The 22,978-nt window shown below is 32.2% G+C and overlaps 1 protein-coding gene across 1 annotated transcript in view; it reads left to right on the plus strand.

The window, feature by feature from the left end:
* LOC135949979 (myosin-I heavy chain-like) overlaps window positions 1-22,978 on the plus strand; it is a 361,957-nt gene that overhangs the window by 80,705 nt on the left and 258,274 nt on the right. Inside the window, exons 3-4 of the mRNA XM_065499455.1 lie at window positions 13,785-13,847; window positions 15,751-15,858. Of these exons, the coding sequence (XP_065355527.1) occupies window positions 13,785-13,847; window positions 15,751-15,858 (171 nt within the window). The remainder of the gene's footprint in view (window positions 1-13,784; window positions 13,848-15,750; window positions 15,859-22,978) is intronic.

The following is a 22,978-nucleotide window of genomic DNA, read 5'->3' on the forward strand; positions in this document are numbered from 1 at the left end:
TTATATAAAAACTCACAATATCTAAAATCGTTAGTAACTTGACCAATAAGCGTTTAATCAAGAAAAGGAGCTTGATTTGTGATCACACATATTTTTGAACAAAAATCGATATTTTATATAAAACCTCAAAATATCTAAATTTGCTAATAACTTGACCAATAAGCGTTTAATCAAGAAAAGGAGCTACATCTGAGATCACTCATATTTCTGAACAAAAATCGATTTTTATATAAAATCTCAGAATATCTAAATTAGCTAATAACTTGGCCAATAAGCACTTAATCAAGAAAAGAAGCTCGATCTGTGATCACTCATATTTCTGACCAAAATTCGATTACTATTATGCAGTAAAAACTTTAAAATATGCTCTTAAAATTTAAAAAATATGCTCTTAAAAAAACAAACTTTTACATACTTTTAAACATAAAAATATTCTTTTATTGAAAAAAATCAATACAATTCATTTCTAAAAAGGTAAAGTAAAATAAAATAAACAAAAATAACACGAACTAAAACAAGTATAACAAAAAATAAATACAACATAAAAACTATAGGAACTTAAGCTATGAAAAAGCCTCGAGAGGTATTTTTTGAAGATATTTTATATAAATATAAAGTCACTTCTTCAATTAAGTTTATTATTGCAATAAATTACAAAATATTGACTTAAATTTAATAAAAATCGTTGCATTGGATCTGAAAACATTTTTATACATAGAAAATGTTCTTTCGACATCAACTGATGTTATAGGAGCAAATTTAAAAGACAATATTTCTTTTAGAACGGTTAAGTTTGAATTTGAACTAAAATTTGATATTTAGATGGCGCTATTATTAAAATAGTGTATATTTTATATTAAAACAAGTAAGAGAGCTACATTCGGCTGTGCCGAATCATATATACCCTTCACCAAATTATACTTCAAATTAAAAAAATTTAAATATTTTTAGGTGAACAAACATTTTTTTTCAGTATTTTAATTTTTTGGAAAAAAAAATTTTCGAATTGTTTTTTAAAATTTTTTTTTTTAAATTTTTTTCTTGAAAAGCCATCTATTTTTCAATTTTAAACAAAGGAAGTAAAAACCTGTAACACAACAGCGAAAAATAAGTAAGACATAATTTGTTTTTGATAAAGTCAAAATATGCTATTAAACAGTAAAATATGCTCTAAAAACGCAAAAATATGACATAAATATGCTCTTAAACAAATATATGCAAACATATGCATTTAAGGATAAAATATGCAAAAATATGCACTAACAAATCGATGCCAAAATTCTTAAATAGTTCTGAAACGCGTAAATATCTTATCCATGTGCTCATTAGTCTCACCAGAAAAAACATGCATTTGCATATTTTGGTTTCCCTGGTGATCACTCAAATTTCTGACCAAAAATCGATTTTTTATATAAAAACTCAAAATATCTAAATTCATTAATAATTTGGCCAATAAGCGTTTAATCAAGAAAAGGAGCTTGATCTGTGATCACTCATATTTTTTATGTAAAAACTCAAAATATCTAAATTCGCTAATAAGTTGTCCAATAACCGTTTAATCAAGAAAAGGAGCTCGACCTGTGATCTCATATTTCTGACCAAAAATCGATTTTTTGTATAAAAACTCAAAATATCTAAATATGCTAATAACTTGGCCAATAAGCGTTTAATCAAGAAAAGGACCTGTGAACACTCATATTTCTGTCCAAAAATAGATTTTTATATAAAAACTAAAAAAATATCAAAATTTTCTAATAACTTGGCCAATAATCGTTTAATCAAGAAAAGGAGCTGTGATTATTTTCAGTTTTTAACAACAGACTTAGGTTCTTTGTCTCTCAGTAACGCTTCTATGTATATTTTATTTTATGACTATAAGATTAATTGTACATATTTTAAAATCAAACATAACCCAAACCTATATGAATAAAAATAATCATTCAACAATACGTTTTTTTTCCTTTTTAAGTATTTTTACCCATTTCAAACCGCTTCTCACAAATCGAACACAAACATTTTTTAATTTGGACAGGTCAACGTCTGTCGGGTCAGCTAGTAATTAATAGAACAATAGTGTATAATTTTTTTGCTAGACATCTGGAACAAAAGTGTCACACAATAACTCTACTTCGAACTCAAGAAATTAAACGCAAACACAAGATTTTATTATTAGATAATGAAAGTTATTTTATTCAAACTCTAGAAAGCAAACTATTATTTATTAATATAAGAAAACGATTTCAAAACACGACTGCACTTGTCTGCTGCCACAAATCGAATACTTCTACTTCTTCGTTTCTCCTTTTCTCATGTTCGTAACTATTCTGTTAGAGTTGTATTTTGTGGACAGTTGGCTGACAGTTCGACCAATCCTGACTTGGGATCGTCCTCGATTCCATTGTCTTCATCATCAAGATCTAATTCAGGCAAAATTCGGCACCAGGGTTTCATCTTGTCTGAAGAAAATACGGAACAGAATTTTCTTGAAGTAACCGACATTCCTGGTACATCCTCAATAAGATATCGGACTTTATCAAGAATTCGAGCGATAGTGTACGGTCCTTTGTATTTGGGTTCTAGCTTCCTGGATTCACCCGTTGCTGCAGCTTCGTTCTCGATCACCACTAGATCACCTTGTCCATATAAAGTGGGTTTGATGTGTCTCCGGTCGAATAGAGCTTTCCACTTTTTCTTCTCGTTGGCGACGTTTACAATGGCCAACTCACGTTTATCTGCACTGGAGATATCTGCTTCATTTTCGGCAATGTCACCATGTATTGCGGCGATAATATGTTTCTGTACGACATCAATGAGTTTGAAATCAAAAACCAATTCGTTGGGGCTAAACCCCGAAGTTGCATTTCTCTGAGAGTTTACACTCCACTGAAGATCTCTTAATGAAAGATCCTAATCGCCTTTTATAACTACTGCAGTTCGTAAATATGATAGGATTATACCGTTGGCCCTCTCCACTTGACCGCTGGCCCTGGGGGTACGTACGGCTGTTTAAACATGTTTGATGTTATTCTGCTTACAATACTGCTCGAAAGTTTTCGATTTGAAAGCGGTACCGCGGTCCGACACAATAATCCTCGGCAAACCAAAATAACTAGTTATCTCGTTCAGCGCCGTTATAACTGGCTGTGTCTTTGTAGACTTCACGGGTTTAACGATTAGAAATTTGCTGAAGGCGTCAGATATTGCCAGAACGTGGGTGTTCCCCCGCTTACTACGGACAAAGGGACCCAAGTGGTCTATATGGATCTGACGGAATGGTATAGGTTCCGGTTCACTTATATACATCTGACCCTCAGCCTTACCAGTCTTTGCTCGCTTATAGCAACATTCAATGCAACCAGCAATGTAATTCTTAACATACTTTCGTATTTTCGGAAACCAGAAATTCTGTTGGATACTTTGGATAGTCTTTTCGAGTCCGAAATGGCCCACATCGTCATGGCATGACTTAACCACCCGCCAACGAACGCACTTAGGAACAACAAATTTTACCTTACCTTCTTTGCGATACAGGCGCCTGTTTATCAAGGAATACTCTCGGTTCAGTTGCTCCTTCTGCGGTGAACGCTTTTGGTCCCACAAAACAGCAATAATATTCAATAAGTCTGGATCCTGTATTTGCATCGTGAGTAGCCAATCTTCCTCTTCAATATTCAGACTCATTATACGGTCAATCTCATTTATTTCAGGAGCGTTTGGGTCCGGAGCTCGACTTAGTGCATCAACGTGGCTCATGCGGGAGCCATGTCGATGTACAATTTCGCAGTCATAATCGAGGATTCTCATCCACCACCGTGCTATTTTGTGTATCATTTCCTTATTACTTCTGGCTTACCCAAAACATATATACGAAATCTCTCAAGAGATTCGATGATAGCTAACATCTCAAGTTCATAGCTATGATAAGACGACTCTGTTGGAGTACAATGGCGACTGTAAAAGAAAACTGGCCTCCATGATTTTCCATCAGCAGACTGAAGTAGGACACCAGCAACGCCAACTGCGCTAGCATCGGTATGTACTTCGTGTATGGCATTGTAATCATACAAGCACAATACTAGTCGACTACTAAGTACATCAATTAATTTTTCGAAGGCCTTCTGTTGATCGTCACCCCAAACGAATTGGGCATCTTTGCGTAATAAATTGGTCAGAGGCTTAGATATCATCGAATAGCCCTCTACAAATTTTCGGAAGAACCCAGTCAGTCCCTGGAATCGCCGGACTTCAGTAACATTTCTGGGAGGTATGAAATTTTGTATGGTTCTCACTTTTCCATCACCCAGGGTGATTCCACCTTCACTCACGTTGTGCCCCAGATACGATATTTCACGTTCCAGAAATTTACATTTGTCTAGTCTTAGAGCTAAACCAGCATCATCCAGTATGCACAAAAACTTTTCCAAACATTGTAAACCCTCCTCAACAGTCTTGCTTGGAATGATAACATCATCAAATACGCCAGTACCTCACCTTGATTCATTTTGGCTATCAAAGAGTTCATAACGCGTTGGAATACAGCTGGAGCGTTCACCAAACCGAAAGGCATTCTATTGTATTCGTATTGACCCTGCATTGTAACAAACGCCGTATATTGCTTCGAAGATTCCTCCAGTTTTATTTGATGGTAGCCCATTCGCAAATCGTTTCGTATTCGTTACCGGCCAGCTGCGCAAATTGTTCCTCTAAATTAGGCATCGGAAAAGGTATTTTAACAGTGATATGATTAAGTGCACGAAAATCGACACATAAGCGGTGTTCATTATTCTTCTTTTCCACCAAGACGATACCTGAAGCGTAGGGTGAATTCGATGGTCGTATTATATCGGCATCCAAAAGCTCATTTAACGTGTATTGGTACGTCAGATGTTAGTTTAATATCCATGTTGAAAACCTTACATTCACCTAAATCATGTGAATTATCGGCAAACTTAGTTCGGTGTCTGTTTAACACATTCTGGAGTTTACTTTGTTCATCAAGGTTCATTTCGTTGCTGGTAGATATGGCCATAATCTTCTCTAAGTGACATTCATCACCTTCTATTACCAAACGGCTACCTCGTTGGCATAAAATATCTCTACCGAGTAATATGTTTTCACATATTAGGTCATCTGCCACAACTTACACGTAAACCTCATGAGATATGTCGTCAATAATAATATTTAGTCTAATTTTCCCGGTATAGAACATGGTTCTACTGAATCAAAGCCGGTTGCAAAACTTTCTCGTATAAGTGTACATTTACTTCCAGGATCAATATAAGCGTCTGTCGTCACATTGTTTACAATAATTTGCTTCACAATTACCTGTAATTTCGTTCTCGGTTCATCGATTTGGTTGACGGTTGGAAGGCGTCCTTCCTGTCCGTGTTTATCTGGACAATTTTCGGTCTGATGATTCGTACGATTACATCTTGCACATCTCGGTTTACGTTGCGGTTCAGGACAATTTTTCGAATAATGTCCCAGTTCGTGGCAATTAAAACACTTAACAGTATTCTCACTTCGTTTATCGCTAGAATTATTTCGATAACTCACTGTCGTTGGGGTAGAAAACTTTATTTTCGTGTCTTTCGTTGACTGCTTTATTTCATTGTGCATACAAAATGTCACAATATCACGCAGCAAGTCTCTACACTCGCAGTAACTGTTTGAAATTTTCATTTTCAAATCAGGTTCATTTATACCATTAATGATGTGGCGGGATGTGGCAGAGTCTGACAATCCACCTCGTCTACCCATAGCCAGCATCCGATAATAATAATCTTGTGGAGATTCATCACTATTACGTTTGGTACGTGACATCTTAACGTGGATATCTGCTTCGTTCTCTACACACGGAAAATCATTGATAAATTTCTTAACGAATTCCGCCCATGATCTAAACACCAATTCCAAAAAATCGATCCAGTACTTGGCGGCACCTTGCATTTTCTGTTGAACTGCAAAAATTAAAATTTCATCGTTCCATCGATATGCAATACGTAAAAGTTCCACACGATTTATAAATTGTCTTGCGTTTAACGACAATACTGATGTAGGATTAAATTCTGGCAATAAAGATACTACTTCACGTACATTAGTATAGCCATTGTCAAAATTATAACCTGACCCCATATTTCGTTGTTGATTAATTTCATTGCCGTTAAAATTGTCCATTGGAACCGATGGAATTGAAAAAGTTACCTGCTTTCGAGGCGTAAAAACAGGTGTATCATTATTATTATTACGTCGTTCTGCATTAGGCATATTATAATTCCTATTAACATAACCGTCCGCTAAATTTTGTTGTTCACAATTCCGTTGATAAACATTATACATTCTTTTTCCATCAGCGGCAAAACTCATGTTTGTGTGTTGATTCTCAAAATTGTTACCATCGTGCATGTTGTCATTAGGGTGGGTCACCCGTGTATGAAGAAAAATTTGTTTAAGTTTTTTATGGGCACGGTGACAAAAATGTGCCAAATTATAAATATATTCACGTCACCAAGTTTGGCTGCAATCGGAAATAATTTTCTGCCTCCGGTTTCATGTTGAATTTTTCAAAAATTTAATTAAAAATGACAATAGAGCATGATAAGCAAGTTTATTCTAGGTAACTGTATTTATTTCTAAAAATAGAAATAATTATAATTACATACATATAAAGGTATTTATAGACCACAATACTGAGTATTAATACTTTTCAAATTTAAAATATTATGAAGTCATTCAGTATTTCAAGAAATATTTTATTTCTTTGTTGATTGATATTTTTCAGCAAACATTATTTTTATTTTATATTTTGTTGACATTTTTGTTGGCTTTATTTGTATTTATAAAAAATCATTCGTATTTTTTGAAAATCTAATACAAATTTTGTTTAGACGATGAATTTGTATTATGATACTTGAGTTTTTGACAAATATTAATACTCAGTATTGCCGTCTATAAATACCTTAAAATATTAAATATTTAGAGAAAAAAAGTATTATAAAAATGTTTACAGTAGTGAAAGAAAGGATAATCAAAATAAGAATGAAGTGTTCATTTAGCGACAAAATTCTTATTGCTATCAAATTTTGGTAACGTTTCTATCTGAGCTTTTATGAATCTTCTTGTTTTGATTGCACTAAGTTGATGTTGCATTACTCACAATGTATCTTTAGTATCTGAAACAGCCGTAATTTATTTGACGTTGTGGATCTATTTTTCAAAATTCGATGGACAGCTAATTCACGAATATGTTGATGGATCGGTTAACATTACAATTAATAAGTTTTCAGGATGTGCTGTTTCCTTGAATCACTGGGCCGACAAACTTTCAAAGTTGTTGGTAAATATATTGCACTAAGTTGATGTTGCATTACTCACAATGTATCTTTAGTATCTGAAACAGCCGTAATTTATTTGACGTTGTGGATCTATTTTTCAAAATTCGATGGACAGCTAATTCACGAATATGTTGATGGATCGTTTAACATTACAATTAATAAGTTTTCAGGATGTGCTGTTTCCTTGAATCACTGGGCCGACAAACTTTCAAAGTTGTTGGTAAATATCTGCTAAGTTTGATTAGTTCAAAAAGGTGTCAAGGTCCTTCTTTACAGCTGGGAAGAGTTTTTATAGAAATCCACACTGGAGCGTAAACATTTACAATATATATATTGCAAGAGTTGTTAGATTTGTTCTCAACTGAAATATATAGACGAAGATCTGCTCTTATATATTCAACGCAAAGCTCTGCTATGTTCATGGGAATTGGTTTAAACTTCACTATTGGTATTTTTTCAAAGTTTTCAAGTTATTTGCAAATTTTTCCTAAAAATGTCTGTGGTATTGATTTACAACCATCAATATGTTGGAACAGGTGTCTGAATGGCAGTTCATTCATATGCAACATACAAATGATACACAATTAGGGTCTACCCAATTTTTTTTCTAGTAAACGAATATGCAATTAAACAATTTTGTGATATACCCGTATCCAAGAAAAAGATTTTAATGTTCGTAATTGTAATTGTTCTGTTTCTTCACAATCCGACTGATCATATTCAAGTTCAGATTCACTGCACAATATATCTGGCTACTTATAGCCATTTGTGTAACCGTTCTCTGGTATGTTATCAAAATTCGTTCCCCAGCATGTATTTTTTGGCTTATATTTCTTTATATGTTTGCTCTTTTTTAGTTTCCCTCTCATATTTAAGGCTATGACTGGTCCACTCATAAAATGTCATCAGATCTGCATAGGTTGGCAATATATTATATTTCAAATCACACAAAACAAAAAATAAGGGTCACTTCCAATTATTCTTGTTACGCTCCATTTCTCAGATTATGAAAACCAAATAAATAATAGCACTTTTCCCCTAATTTATCGAAATATGTAGAAAACTCAATTAAACAATTTTTAGGGTATTTGTATAAAAAAGTAATATGTAAATACATGTTATGTTGAAATGTAACAGTAAGAATCCGGAATTTGAATTATAATATTTTATATTGGTATCTGTAGTTAATATTGTTTCGCATAAAAAAGTATTATTAATGTGATGTAAAAAATTTACTCTTTCTAAAAATTCAATCGCGATCCGGAGGTAGTAAAGCTTAAACTAATGCAATAAAATTTTAGATACATATTAGCTACACCATTTGGCACATTTTTATTGCAGAGCCTTTCAAAAATTTTAGAAAAAAAAATTTTGACCCACCCTAGTTGTCATATGAATTAGAACTCGCTGTGTATAAATTTCCATTCTCACAATTTTCTTGTCCGTGCATGTCAGTATACGTTGCAAAATTATGTGTATAGTTATTCGCAGCATAATTTGCATCAAAGCTGTTGTCAGTCACCCTCTCAACATTTTTGTCTTTAATATGAGAACGAAAATAATGGGCACCCGTCGAAACAGGAACATATTGCTGAGAAACAGTACTAGCAGCTACATTTCGTATGGGAAACATTTCTACGTTTGCAAAATTAGCAACATGTTGACCATAATTGTAACCTCCATTTAACGTAGCAACATGTGGCTGGCGAACATTCGCGTGTGTCGTGGCAACAAATTGTGGTTGAAATTCAAAATAACGACCATTAGTTGATGTTTGTGTATGTGGTGTATACATACTCGTTGGTGACGACGTCATATTTTGTTGGTCGCTTGTCGTTACTGCGAAATTAGGCAGAGTAGTTTTCTGTATATTTGATGACTGTTGATAGTTGTTGTTTTCATCATCATATCGATGCTTTGTTAAATTGTTGCAAATATTCTCTGTATTCCACTTTTGTACAAACGTTGTACATATTGGACGAGTTGTAAAAGTTGTCGAATCCAATGACGCAGGCGTTGTCGTTGGCAGAGACATTGTGTGCAGAATTTGTGATGCGTTTGATTCTATTCTAGAACTATTGTGTGTTGGTGACGTAGGGGATGAAACACGCGATGGCTCAAAATTGCAACTGACGAATGACGTCTTTTCCAAGTTTTCTTCCAAACGTACCATTAAATCGTTGCGGCTTCCATCCGTCGGCAAACCAGCAGCTTTACACTTTTTACGAAGTGTATTAACTTTCATGTTGTGAAAACTAGGCATCTTGTTGCATATGCAATTTACGTACGTGCACGGGGTAATCTCACTTCTGAAGTTGTCACACAATCACCCTTATCGTTATTGGCGTAAACGTCATACGCCTACGACAGTTTCGTACTAGATTAAAGAAACAGTTTGCATTTTATCTTTAATCTAGTACGAAACAGTCGTAGGCGTAAGACGTTTACGCCAACCACGATAAGGGTGAATAACTCTACTTCGAACTCAAGAAATTAAACGCAAACACAAGATTTTATTATTAGATAATGAAATTTATTATATTCAAACTCTAGAAAGCAAACTATTATTTATTAATATAAGAAAACGATTTCAAAACACGACTGCACTTGTCTGCTGCCACAAATCGAATACTTCTTCGTTTTCGTTTCTCCTTTTCTCATGTTCGTAACTATTCTGTAAGAGTTGTATTTTGGGGACAGTTGGCTGACAAAAGTAATATTTCAATTGATCTATTCAATTGACCCACTTCGTGGAAGTAGAATTTCACCAAATTTTGACCACTTATAGAATCAGTTATTTAGATTCTTATTATGCAAAAAAACAATTATATACTATTGTTTTATTGAGGGGACGATATAATGTGTACACTAGGGTGGAGCGATTTTGATTTTTTTTCGTAATCGCTTAGGAATACCTGTTAAAAGTTGCCTTTTTAACTCCTAAATATACACAAAAAATTTAATTTGGTGGATCGTATATATAGAGGTGCCCCCACATCATTATAATAATACAGAAATAAATGGCTCTAGAAAACGGGGGAGTGGAAGTCCCCAATGCCCTCCTTATGTCTAGTAGCTTTGGATGTCCTCTATCAGTAAAAAAAAATAACCAAGTGATTAGGCCCACTTTCTTAAGCTACAAGTACGATTTTGTGGATTGGGTATAAAAATACCCACTTCGGCATATGTGGGCTGTAAAACGTATGAAATGTGAATTTAGTTTTTCAAGTAAAAATTTGGTTTGTTTCTTAATTATTGGATATAATTATATTGGCCTAATAATACATAAAAATATTTATATTCAATAAAAACTAAAGTTTATAAAGTATAAGGTTGTTAAATGACCATATGAAAGGTAGGCAATTTTTTGATTTTCAATTGTGTTGGGGCACCTCAAAACATTAAAATAGGTCAGTAATCTTTCCTATTTCCTTTAACTTACTCATTAAAAGGCAACTTTATATCGCTATTCCATTGAAAAAAAAAATTTTATACATTATCGCTCCACCTTAGTGTACACAATGAATATCAAAAATGAGATTTATTAATTTTAGTCCCAAATTTTAAAAACCGATTAACCGAGTGATATAAACCGGTTAACCGAAAATCAACATTTTAAATTAACCGGTTCGCAAAAAACCGAGATTTTGAAGAAAAATCGGGATTTCGGTTAACCGGTTTATAAACACTAAAACACCAAAAAAAATCATACGATTCAACCTAACTTCACAACAACACATTTTAACCAACCAGTCAAACTATCTAGTCGGACTATCCAGTCGAGCTAGCAGCTTTTGTTACGCTGCGTAGTACGAAAAACAAAACTCAAAACTGGCAATGCATAAGCAGCACACACAGAAATGTTTTTGCTGCTGAAGTCGTGTAACCAGTTCGGTAGAGTTGAAAACTAAAAAATGGCTGCTGCTGATTCGTTTGACAGCTGGGAAAAAAAATCGGTTGCTGCTTGCTGATGTAATGTGTGTGCACAGTAGAGTGCTCCAAGATTGTATGGACGAAAAAAACTTTCTAGGTACAGGCCGCCCCCCCTCTAGAATTGTTCTATGTATTGTAGAAACACGTTGTGTAAAATATTAGGATGATAGGATAACGTTAACTGGTGGCGCAACGACGCTGAAGTTTTGAGGTGCATTTACAAGGGGAAAATATGCAATTTTTTCAGTTTTTGTAAAAATTTTGCCATTAAATAATGACTTTTACAATTTAATTTAAAAGAATCGAAATGTGTACGTAATTGTCGTTATAATAAGATATAAAAGACAAAAATTGGTGAAAAAATGTTAAAGTTATTAAAAAATCGCCAGGCCATTAACGTGTCTCAGGCCACTAGAACAAGAAATTTATGAACAAAATTAACATATTTTGAGAAATATTAAAATAAAAGCTTATTTTTACTTAAAATATATCCATATTTACTTGTATATGAGTTTTTGTCCTCGTAGGATACCGTTAACCTATTCGCAGGTATGACCAAAAAAATTAAATTTTTTAACGGCAGTTTCAAAACTCCAATTTCAAATTTTTAAAAATTTTGTTAAACAAATTTCACAATTTTTTGATCATCACATGGGGATTTATTGACAACATAATAGGGAATAAAAATGAGAAAAAAGTATGTCAATACCTCCTATAGTTTTTCCGTACCTGCGATATAAATTTTGCGATTTTCGAGAAAAACTATTTTTTTGGCCATATTTTGGGGAATGACCAGAATTTCATTACTGTAATGATTTTTGAGTAAAAGCTATTCAGAATAATATAGTCCGGGTAATTTTAAATATAGTCTGAAAGTTTTACTAAAATCGGAAAACTTTAACCCTTAAATCGTGAAGGTCAAAGTCAATTTTTTCAATATTTGGAATTTCTCATGGAAAGATTGCGAAATATTATATATTTTTGGGCCAATTTTGATGAAACTTAAGAAGAATATAAAATGAAGTCTAGTATTCACAATAACAGTACAAAAATGGCAATTAACCCTTAATAGCACTTGGGGTCCAAATGACCCTCAACTTTTAAAATCACGAAAAACACATTCATTTTGACCCCAAGTACTCTTAAGGGTTAATTTCCATTTTTGTACTGTTATTGTCAATACTAGACTTCATTTTATATTTTTCGTAAGTTTCATCAAAATCGGCCCAAAAATATTTAACATTTCGCTATCTTTCCATGAGAAATTCCAAATATTGAAAAAATTACCTTTGACCTTCACGATTTAAGGGTTAAGGTTTTCCGATTTTAGTAAAACTTTCAGACTATATTTAAAATTACCTGGACTATATTATTCTGAATAGTTTTTACTCAAAAATCATTACAGTAATGAAATTCTGGTCATTCCCCAAAATATGGCCAAAAAAATAGTTTTTCTCGAAAATCGCAAAATTTATATCGCAGGTACGGAAAAACTATAGGAGGTATTGACATACTTTTTTCACATTTTTATTCCCTATTATGTTTTCAATAAATCCCCATGTGATGATCAAAAAATTCTGAAATTTGTTTAACAAAATTTTTAAAAATTTTAAATTGGAGTTTTGAAACTGCCGTTAAAAAAATTTAATTTTTTTGGTCATACCTGCGAATAGGTTAACGGTATCCTACGAGGACAAAAACTCATATACAAGTAAATATGGATATATTTTAAGTAAAAATAAGCTTTTATTTTAATATTTCTCAAAATATGTTAATTTTGTTCATAAATTTCTTGTTCTAGTGGCCTGAGACACGTTAATGGCCTGGCGATTTTTTAATAACTTTAACATTTTTTCACCAATTTTTGTCTTTTATATCTTATTATAACGACAATTACGTACACATTTCGATTCTTTTAAATTAAATTGTAAAAGTCATAATTTAATGGCAAAGTTTTTACAAAAACTGAAAAAATTGCATATTTTCCCCTTGTAAATGCACCTCAAAACTTCAGCGTCGTTGCGCCACCAGTTAACGTTATCCTATCATCCTAATATTTTACACAATGTGTTTCTACAATACATAGAACAATTCTAGGGGGGGGACGGTCAAAATTCGCAATTTTATTTTTTTGGAGCACTCTAGTGCACAGTCAACTGTTTTCAGTTACCATATGCTCAAAAACTGAAACTTGTTTAAGCATGAGGCTGTAAGTAAATATTAAACTATTTAGTAAAATGCGACTGGATTTAGTAGTTATTCGAAACACGGATTTAAAGTTTACAAGGTTTCATAAATAAACGTTTGTGTAAACGAAATAAAAAAGTTCATATGGTTTCATGAATATACAATCCATTATTTAACAATTATTTTCGTTCAAGATCTACCAAATTTTATCGGCAATAATACCGATTTCTTTATCTTATATTTACGTTGCAATTAAAACAAAAAAAATGTACTTACATATATATTAGCATTTATAAATTTTCTATATGGCATCCTTAATAAATTCTTTAGACGTATACTGGTACAATACTTGTGGCTGTAAATCCTTACAAATCATTGCACATTTTTAATAAGGTAAGTAAGTACAGTGCCGGACTTAAATATTCACACAGCATACAGATTTATCTTTAATCGTCCATATTTTTTAAACGAAGGCCCCAACATTCGTACGGATTTCAACAAAAATATTTATTTACATATAACTTATGGAAATATATGGAAAAACTAAACATAAGGTGGCACATTTCAGAAAAATAATTATCTAATGTTTCGAAGTTCGATTTTAAGGGGGACAAAAATATTCTCACAGTTTCTAATTTTTAATAGGAAAATAGTTTTTTTAAATAGTTTAATATTTTGTGGAGTAGCCTATCTTTTTAATGACTTTTAATCGTCTTGGCATTGAATCGACCAATTTTTGGTGACGTAAGCTATAATATTTTGCCATTTTTGTAATAGGACTTCTTTAAGTTGAGTCTTATAGCCCTGACAGACATATGATTTGTATACTATACTAGCGTAGTATACTACATGTGTGTCAACCTATACTTTAATTAAACTATCAAACACTATGGTGTAAAGCTGGTTCGTATACTATGAATATGTACGTAGTATACATATCGTGGTATAGAAACCACATGTCTGTCAGGGCTATTACTAATAATATGGTGCTTTCCTACACGTTCGGCCAATTTATCCCACAAATGTCCTATGGAATTCATGTCAGGTGATTGCGGAGGAGTCGAGAGAATGTGGGGAACATGATGCACTACCCATATTCAGACGTCATGGGCAGTGTGTTTGTGGTCATTGTACTGTTGATAACAGAAATATTCCCAAGCTTTAACTTTAGAGCGCATTGTAGTAGGTTTTCTTTTAAAATATTAAGGTACACTGTTTTGGCCATTGAACCGTCGATGAAAACTAAGTTTCCTACACCAGATGCAGCCATACAACCCCGCAACATGACCCCTTATCCACCATGTTTGACAGTGTTTACTACATTGTTATTTTCCAATTCAGTTTTTGGCCTTCTCCAAACTCTTACTCTGTCGTCCGATTGAAAAATACTTACAAACAATCTTACAAAAATAAATCTGAAGATTTCTGGAACGTAATACTATTGTTAGATAATATTTTTCAATAATATTTTTTAATCGGACAGCAGAGTAACAGTTTGGAGAAGGCCAAACACTGAATTGGAAAAGTACAATGTAGTAAACACTGTCAAACATGGTGGATAAGGGGTCATGTTGTGGGGTTGTATGGCTGCATCTGGTGTAGGAAACTTAGTTTTCATCGACGGTTCAATGGACAAAAGAAAACCTACTACAATGCGCTCTAAAGTTAAAGCTTGGGAATATTTCTGTTATAAACAGTACAATGACCCCAAACACACTGCCCATGACGTCCGAATATGAATAGTGCATCATGTTCCCCACATTCTCCCGAATCCTCCGCAATCACCTGACATGAATTCCATAGAACATTTGTGGGGTAAATTGGCGGAACGTGTAGGAAAGCACCATATTATTAGTAAGACTTAACTTAAAGAAGTCCTGTTACAAAAATGGCAAAATATTGGAGCTGACGTCACCAAAAATTGGTCGATTCAATGCCAAGACGATTTAAAGAAGTCATTAAAAATATAGGCTAATCCACAAAATATTAAACTATTAAAAAAAACTATTTTCCTATTAAAAATTAGAAACTGTGTGAATATTTTTGTCCCCCATAAAATCGAACTTCGAAACATTAGATAATTATTTCTCTGAAATGTGCCACCTTATGTTTAGTTTTTCCATATATTTCCATAAGTTATATGTAAATAAATATTTTTGTTGAAATCCGCACGAATGTTGGGGCCTTCGTTTAAAAAATATGGACGATTAAAGATAAATCTGTATGCTGTGTGAATATTTAAGTCCGGCACTGTATATAACATTGTAAATGAGGGTTTAATTATATTCCATTTCAGGATTACGTTTTCAAATATCACGGTCAAAAAATTGGTTCACATGAACCGCATGTATTTGCTTTAGCAGAAGCTTCATACAAAAGTATAATTGATGATGAAATAAGTCAGGTAAGTAAGATTCAATAACTACATCTTAATTAACTAATATAAATATCAAGGAACAAAAAATTGCACAATAATTACACAGTTATACAAAAGTAAACGAAAAAATATGCCATTAGGTTTTGTTGGAGTCATATGGTACGGAAATATATATATAGTTTTTCACGATCACGGTATTCTTAAATTTATTTCAATACTCAATCCTATTGTATTAAACATATTGAAGACAGTGGGCTACCAACTGCAATCTGTCAAAAAAAAAATACACACGTTTGTTGCGCACTAAAGGCCTGTACAAGACAACATTTTGTAGAAAAATGTCTTACTTCAAAATTTGATGCTTTGTTTTGTTGTGTCGACGCGCACATCATGTTGTTCAATGTCATCGCGCCGCAAAAACCATGTTGTACCACGTCATCGCGTCGCGAAAACCGTGTTGTGCCATTTCATGTCTATAACTATTGATGATGCTGTTGTTATGTGTGGTAGCTTGAGTTGAATTGATGTTAACAAGTGTCGCATTGTTAGGCAGAATAAAATTGCATAGCAGAATGAAAATGTACACAACTGCTGAACTGTGAAAATCTGAGAACTATTATTATTTAGCATTATATATTTTTTTTTAAATATTTGGAACAAATAATATAAGGATTTTTAAAAAATATAAATAATACAGTGTAACACAGGAAAAAGAAATTCATAATTGGAATGAATTTTTTAATAAATATTATTAATCGAACATGAATTTTTTCATTCAGAATAAGAACATGTTCATAAATATTATAAAATTGTACATGAAGGAAATTTTTGCTTTTTTTACACAAATTTGTTGATATTTTATAATAAATTGCATTATGTAGTTCAAATATTTTTGTATAATATCCCAATATTGGCCAATATTTTTAAATGTATCGAAAAGTCTGAAACGTAAATAATATAATTAAATTTCAAAAATGCAGTAAATTTAGCCCATATTTTCTCATTGTATAGCTGAAAATCATAAAAAAATTAAATATTTACCAAGAAAAATTTCAAAAATTTTTGAGTAACATAAAAATATACTAGAAAATTTAAATAATTTTGTTCAAGCCTCCTAGATTTTATTTGAAAACAAAAAATAGGAAAAAAATTTCTGTGAAGTTACGCAATAAATGCCCTACACTTTTTCTTCAAATCGTTGGGCAGTTGCATTTGTTCCATTGGAACATTTTCGTAGATTTATATTTTTGTAGCAATTATGCCGCGAAAGATTGAGAGACACTTCGTTAAATTTAAACACGTTTTTACAACGAGTATAATAAACACGTTTGTCTTTAATATCATTAAATATATTATAAACTTCACCGTTAAGGATTTATACATTAATTTAATTTTCTTTAATTAAACACCGTCTAATAGGCCAATTGGCTTTGTTCATGAAGTTTTATTTTATTTAGCAATGTAATTATTAAATGTCCCGTTAATAATATTAGAGCGGTTGTACCTAAGTCAGGTAGTATTTAAAATATGTATGTGAAAAACATTACATTTTTAATTCCATGAAAATTATTGGCATTCTGTGGCTTATATTACACGTATTCCTTTTTAAGTAATAATATAACAGGTAATATTACTAAATATTGTAAAATTTTCCAAAACAAAATTGAAAAACCCATTGGTGTACTTTCGTATTTTTATTTATAATATAAATATAAATTCCAATTGTATTTTTATAGTAAATTTTTTCTTATTGCACACAATCAGTGTTGTCAATTTAGCCCTTTTTGGGCTAAATTTAGCCCTTTTCAATCATATTTAGCCTCAAAAAAATTAATTTAGCCTTTAGCAATTTGTTTAGCCTTTTTTATTTTCATTAGCCATATATATTTACTCCAATGAAAATTATATATTTACTCTAATGATCTGAAATTTTTGCTGTTGAAAATTAGTAAAATCAGTTCAAAAAAATTGGTCGGGATATTATGACAAAAATTAACTAAAAATGTTGAACCAGTAAACAATTTAAGCACATACAAATTGTTGGACCTTCCATACATTAAAAAAATGCTATAGCTAATATAGAGAAAATGGACGTTATTTGAACAAAAATTGTTAATAAATATGTTAAAGTTTTACACGCGGGTCCGGGCGTTTATAAAATCATATATAGGGTTAAAGAGAATACTTTTAACTTTATCTGGGCGATGTATTGACGTAAATATAGTACTTTAACAAATATTTTATAACACATACCGTTTTCAAAGACTACAATCCAACCAATTTAGAAAGAAAAATTCAGTTCATTATCGATAATAATTTAGCTATGATAATTTTTATCTCATCAAATATAGAAAATTAACTTTTTTCCAAATTTAAATTAAATATTTATGTTTACATATTTTGGCTATCTTAGTTTTGATAATGGCAAAATTTATGTTTTTGCCAATGAAAATCAATTCTGTCCAGCGACGTGTATAATTTTTAGAATTTTTTTTCTGCATTACATGAGAGGCATATTTGCCATATATTCACTTATCAAAATATTCTTCATCGAAGTTATCACAAAGGATTACTTTATACATAATTTATCTTTCATACAAAAAAATTTGCCTATTAGCATTTTGCAGGCCAGGTGATAAATACGAGGCTTTAAAAACATCGGCATATGATATACGTGTGGCCCCATATTACGCTATTTTAAAGTTAAGGATCAACATACAGGAATAAATATTCTTATTTTCATGCATTTGAACGTGTGTTATATTCATACATTTTTGTTTGTCTATTCGGCATAGCCAAATGTAACATTCTAAGTGGTTTTTTGTGTCAAATGTATGTATTTTTTTAATTAAAAATGTTAGCTCTTTTTTAGCCCTTTTTTAGCCTTTTTTTCTAAGTATTTAGCCCTTTTTGTTCACCATGAATTGGCAACACTGCACACAATAAATACTACAAACGAATTGAAATCATCTCATACAAAAATGCCTCATACATGATTTAAATGACTTGAAATTATTTTCCATGTCATCCATGCATCTGTTAATTTTTTTAATGTTGTGTGTGTTATGATGTTGTTAAAATGATGCTGCATTTGTTTTTTGTTTTCATATACATTGCCTTTGCGTGTTGCTGTTAAGTAGGTAAAAGAACATAACATGACATGACAAAAGCATCATGTGGCAATTGTCTTCATGTTAAACAATGCAGCTTGTGCAGGTCTTAGTTTACATATCACAGAGGAAATTTAAATGTTATTATTGTTAATAGGAATAAATAGGAAATTCTTATATTTATTATATATTAATTAAAAATACTTCTTATTAAAAAATTATTAATTAATAAATTTAGAATGAAAAATGATTGATATTTTTTTATTATATAATTTGCGAATGTCGATCGGCCCATCGAATTGTTCTTGGGATTGCAAAAACATGTTCTAAAAAATATAAAACCGCAATGAAGGTAGGAACAAATTAACTTATTTTGAGAAATATTCTGGAACCGGCTAACCGTTTTTTTTTCTATTTTAAAAACCTACCACTTTATTAGGGATATTGTACATTTAAGGTCATGTGGACAATCTTCAAATATTAATCATCAAAAACAGAAATATCTGAAAATAGTGGTAAATATTAATTCAAATAAAATCTCATTTTGTATCTAAAAATCATAAACCAATAAAAATTTGTGCAAGGAGATTTTAAGAAATTTATTAGCGACATGTCGCGACATGAAAATATACATATCGATGGCTTAATATAAAAGGCGTAACGAATTTTTTTTTTTTCAAAAATATCAATGTAAAAAGGGTATATTAAATAACTTCATTGAAATAAAAATAAATACATTTTAAATGAGAAATTAAATGTGAAGTCTCTTCTTATTCAAAATTGCATTAAAACTTTTAATTTTATTAATTAATTTATTTTTTTATAATGAAAAATTGTGAAATTTATAAATGTAATGAAATCAAATTTAATGTTATTCGAATATATATATGTATATTAAATTTTTTTCTGAAAAAATAAGAATTTTGCATTTATCTCTATTAACAATAACAACACTTAAATTTTCTTTGTGAAATGTAAACACAAAAACCATACGATACAACTTAGCTTCACAAATTGTATACAACAATTCTAACCAACCAGCCAAACTAGCCAGTCGTACTATTCAGTCGAGCTAGCAGTTTTTGTTACGCTGTGTAGTACGAAAAACAAAACTCGAAACTGGAAATGCGTAAGCAGCACACACAGAAATGTTTTTGCTGCTGAAGTCGTGTAATCAGTTCGGTAGAGTTGAAAACTGAAACATGGCGGCTGCTGATTCGTTTGGCTGCTGGAAAAAAACAAAATCGATTGCTGCTTGCTGTTGTAATGTGTGTGCACAGTCAACTGTTTTCAGTAACCATGTGATCAAAAACTGAAACTAGTTACACTTTTTTTAAGCATGAGACTGTAAAAAGTTAACTATTCAGTAAAATGCGACTGCTTTTAGTAGTTCTTCAAAACCCTGGTTATTACATATTGATTTTGTGTTGATCGTGATTGAAACTGGACGTGTTTTATTTTTACTCCGAGTTAATTCGTTATTTTAATGTATCTATCGGAAAATAATTATAAATATCACCTGTTTATTATTTACGCGAAAAGACGCTTTTATTTTAATAATATTATTAAATAAAAAATCAAAACAACAACTAAAAGACAAATAAGTAAAGAAAATTCTTTATATTTTTTTATCCTTTTTTGTGCATTGACTATTAAATAAAGATCAAGAGTGTTAACGAAAGTAATTACAAATACTCTTTAATGAGTCTCTTTTACGAAAACAGTGAGCGAAGGCTAAGTGTAAATGGCAGAAATGCATACGTTACAGTTAATGTAGATGAAAAAAATATAAACAAAACAAACAGAAGAATAGATGACAACTTGTTTTTAACCCCCAAGCCTGTTAACCGTGCTCGTTCTTGTTCCCCCGCATTGTCAAGAAATAATGATTGTCAAACAAAAGAAAACCCAACAGCTGTTAATCTGGAGTTACCAAAAAATACAAATACTTTATTTACGCCTGAAAGTATGCTAGCAATATCAGCTTTAGAAACGAAATCCACCACACCGACAACAATTAAAATTAACCCATTAAATAAAGATAATAAATCCCAAATAGAGGTTGGAATGGACCGGTATGTTACAATATTAAAACGGGCACGAAGTCCCAAGTCTTCGAAAGCGGCACCCTTGGCTAAATTATATAAGGATAGTGAACCTGCTAGACTAAACAATGAAAATCGTTTTTCTATTCTGGAATGTGAAACAGATGAACCAATAAATAAAATTACCTCCACAAAACCACCCCCTATTTACTTGAGAGAAAATAATTCAAATTCACTGGTTCAGAGCCTGATCTCATTAATAGGAGAGAACTCTTTTTACGTTATCCCAATCAAGAAAGGCATGATTCATGAAACTAAAATATAGGTCAATAGTGAAAACGATCAGCTGAAAGGAAGCAAGGGTCTACAAGTTGTAATGTTGAACCACTCGAAATAAAACATAGCTTAGAAGATAAAGGCTTTAAGACAAAAATTGTGATAAATATTAGAAATCGCAAAAAAAACCCCAACCACTTTTCCGTGTTGAACTTGAACCCGGTGACATAAACCTGAAAAAAATGAAACACATCCCATATATAACCTGAAGTACTTATTGCATCGTAAAATTACGGTAGAAGAACCACACAAACGATTTGGCCCCGTCCAATGTATGAATTGCCAAGAATATGAACACACCAAGGCATATTGCAAATTGCCACCAGTATGTGTTATTTGCGGGGAGTTGCATAACACATCCCAATGTAACAAATCCAAAGATGATCCTAAAATAAAAAAATGCAGCAATTGCGGAGGTAACCACACAGCAAACTACTATCGAGTGTGGCCACCGTTAGATATCCGTGGCCACACTCGATTAAGAAGGAGGGACACAGCAGACCTAATCTAGAAGGAAGAATGCCAATTTAACCAAAACAACCATTTTTTTTTAACTTTTTATTAATTTATTGAATTATAGGCAGATTTAATAAATTAATAATCATTAGGCCTAACAATAAGTGATTAAATCTTATAACTAAAATTAAAACTAATTGCTCTCTAAAGAGAGCATTGCTTGATGCATGGACCTCATCTTAGCGGGGTGGTAGATCTCCTCTACAAAGCCTTGATCTGGTTTGGCTCTGTGCGAGAAGCCGAGCAAGCGGATTTGGGTGGGATTGCAGTTTCAGTATATATTTATCGCGGACTTTCTTAAACTCATCCTTCACTAGTGGCACTTCCAAGTCCCTGTGGATGTTTTCATTTCTTATGTACCATGGTGCACCCGTCATTGTCCTAAGAATTTTCGACTGGGCCCTCTGTATAAGCTCAATACTGGAATTACTGGCCGTTCCCCACAGTCGGATTCCATATGTCCAAATTGGTTTTAAAATGATTTTATACAGAGTGACTTTATAGTCCAGGCTTAACTTTGATTGGTCACATATTAACCAGTGAAGGCTAGATGCTTTTAACTTCATGTGAAGTCTCTTGGTTTCTAAATGACGGCGCCAAGTAAGTCTTATACCTAAGTGAATACCAAGGTATGTAACATAATCGGACTGAGGTATATTAACATTGTTAAGTGTGACAGGTGGACAGCATCCCCTCCTCAGTGTGAACGTAACATGTTTGCATTTTAACTCATTTACACGTATTCTCCATTTGTTTAACCATGTTTCCACACATCTTAAGTAGCCATCTAGTATACTAGATGCTATATATGGGTTTTCATGCGAGCTAATAATTGCGGTGTCATCAACAAATGTAGAAATAGTCAATTCATCTCTCGTAGGCAAATCAGACGTGTAAATCAAATAGAGGGTAGCCCCAAGAACACTTCCTTGTGGTACTCCTGCTCCAATCCTATATTCTCTTGTCACGTAATCATTGTACTTAACTGTAAATATCCGATAGATAAGATTCCAATAGTCTATGAGTAGATGGTGGTAGCAAACATTTTATTTTATATACCAGGTCTTTGTGCCATACTTTGTCGAAGGCTTCCAAAAATATAGCTGAACAATATTTCTTTAATTCAAAGGATTTTAACCT

This window comes from Calliphora vicina, chromosome 1 (assembly GCF_958450345.1).
Source record: "Calliphora vicina chromosome 1, idCalVici1.1, whole genome shotgun sequence".
Classification (NCBI taxonomy): Eukaryota; Metazoa; Arthropoda; class Insecta; order Diptera; family Calliphoridae; genus Calliphora; species Calliphora vicina.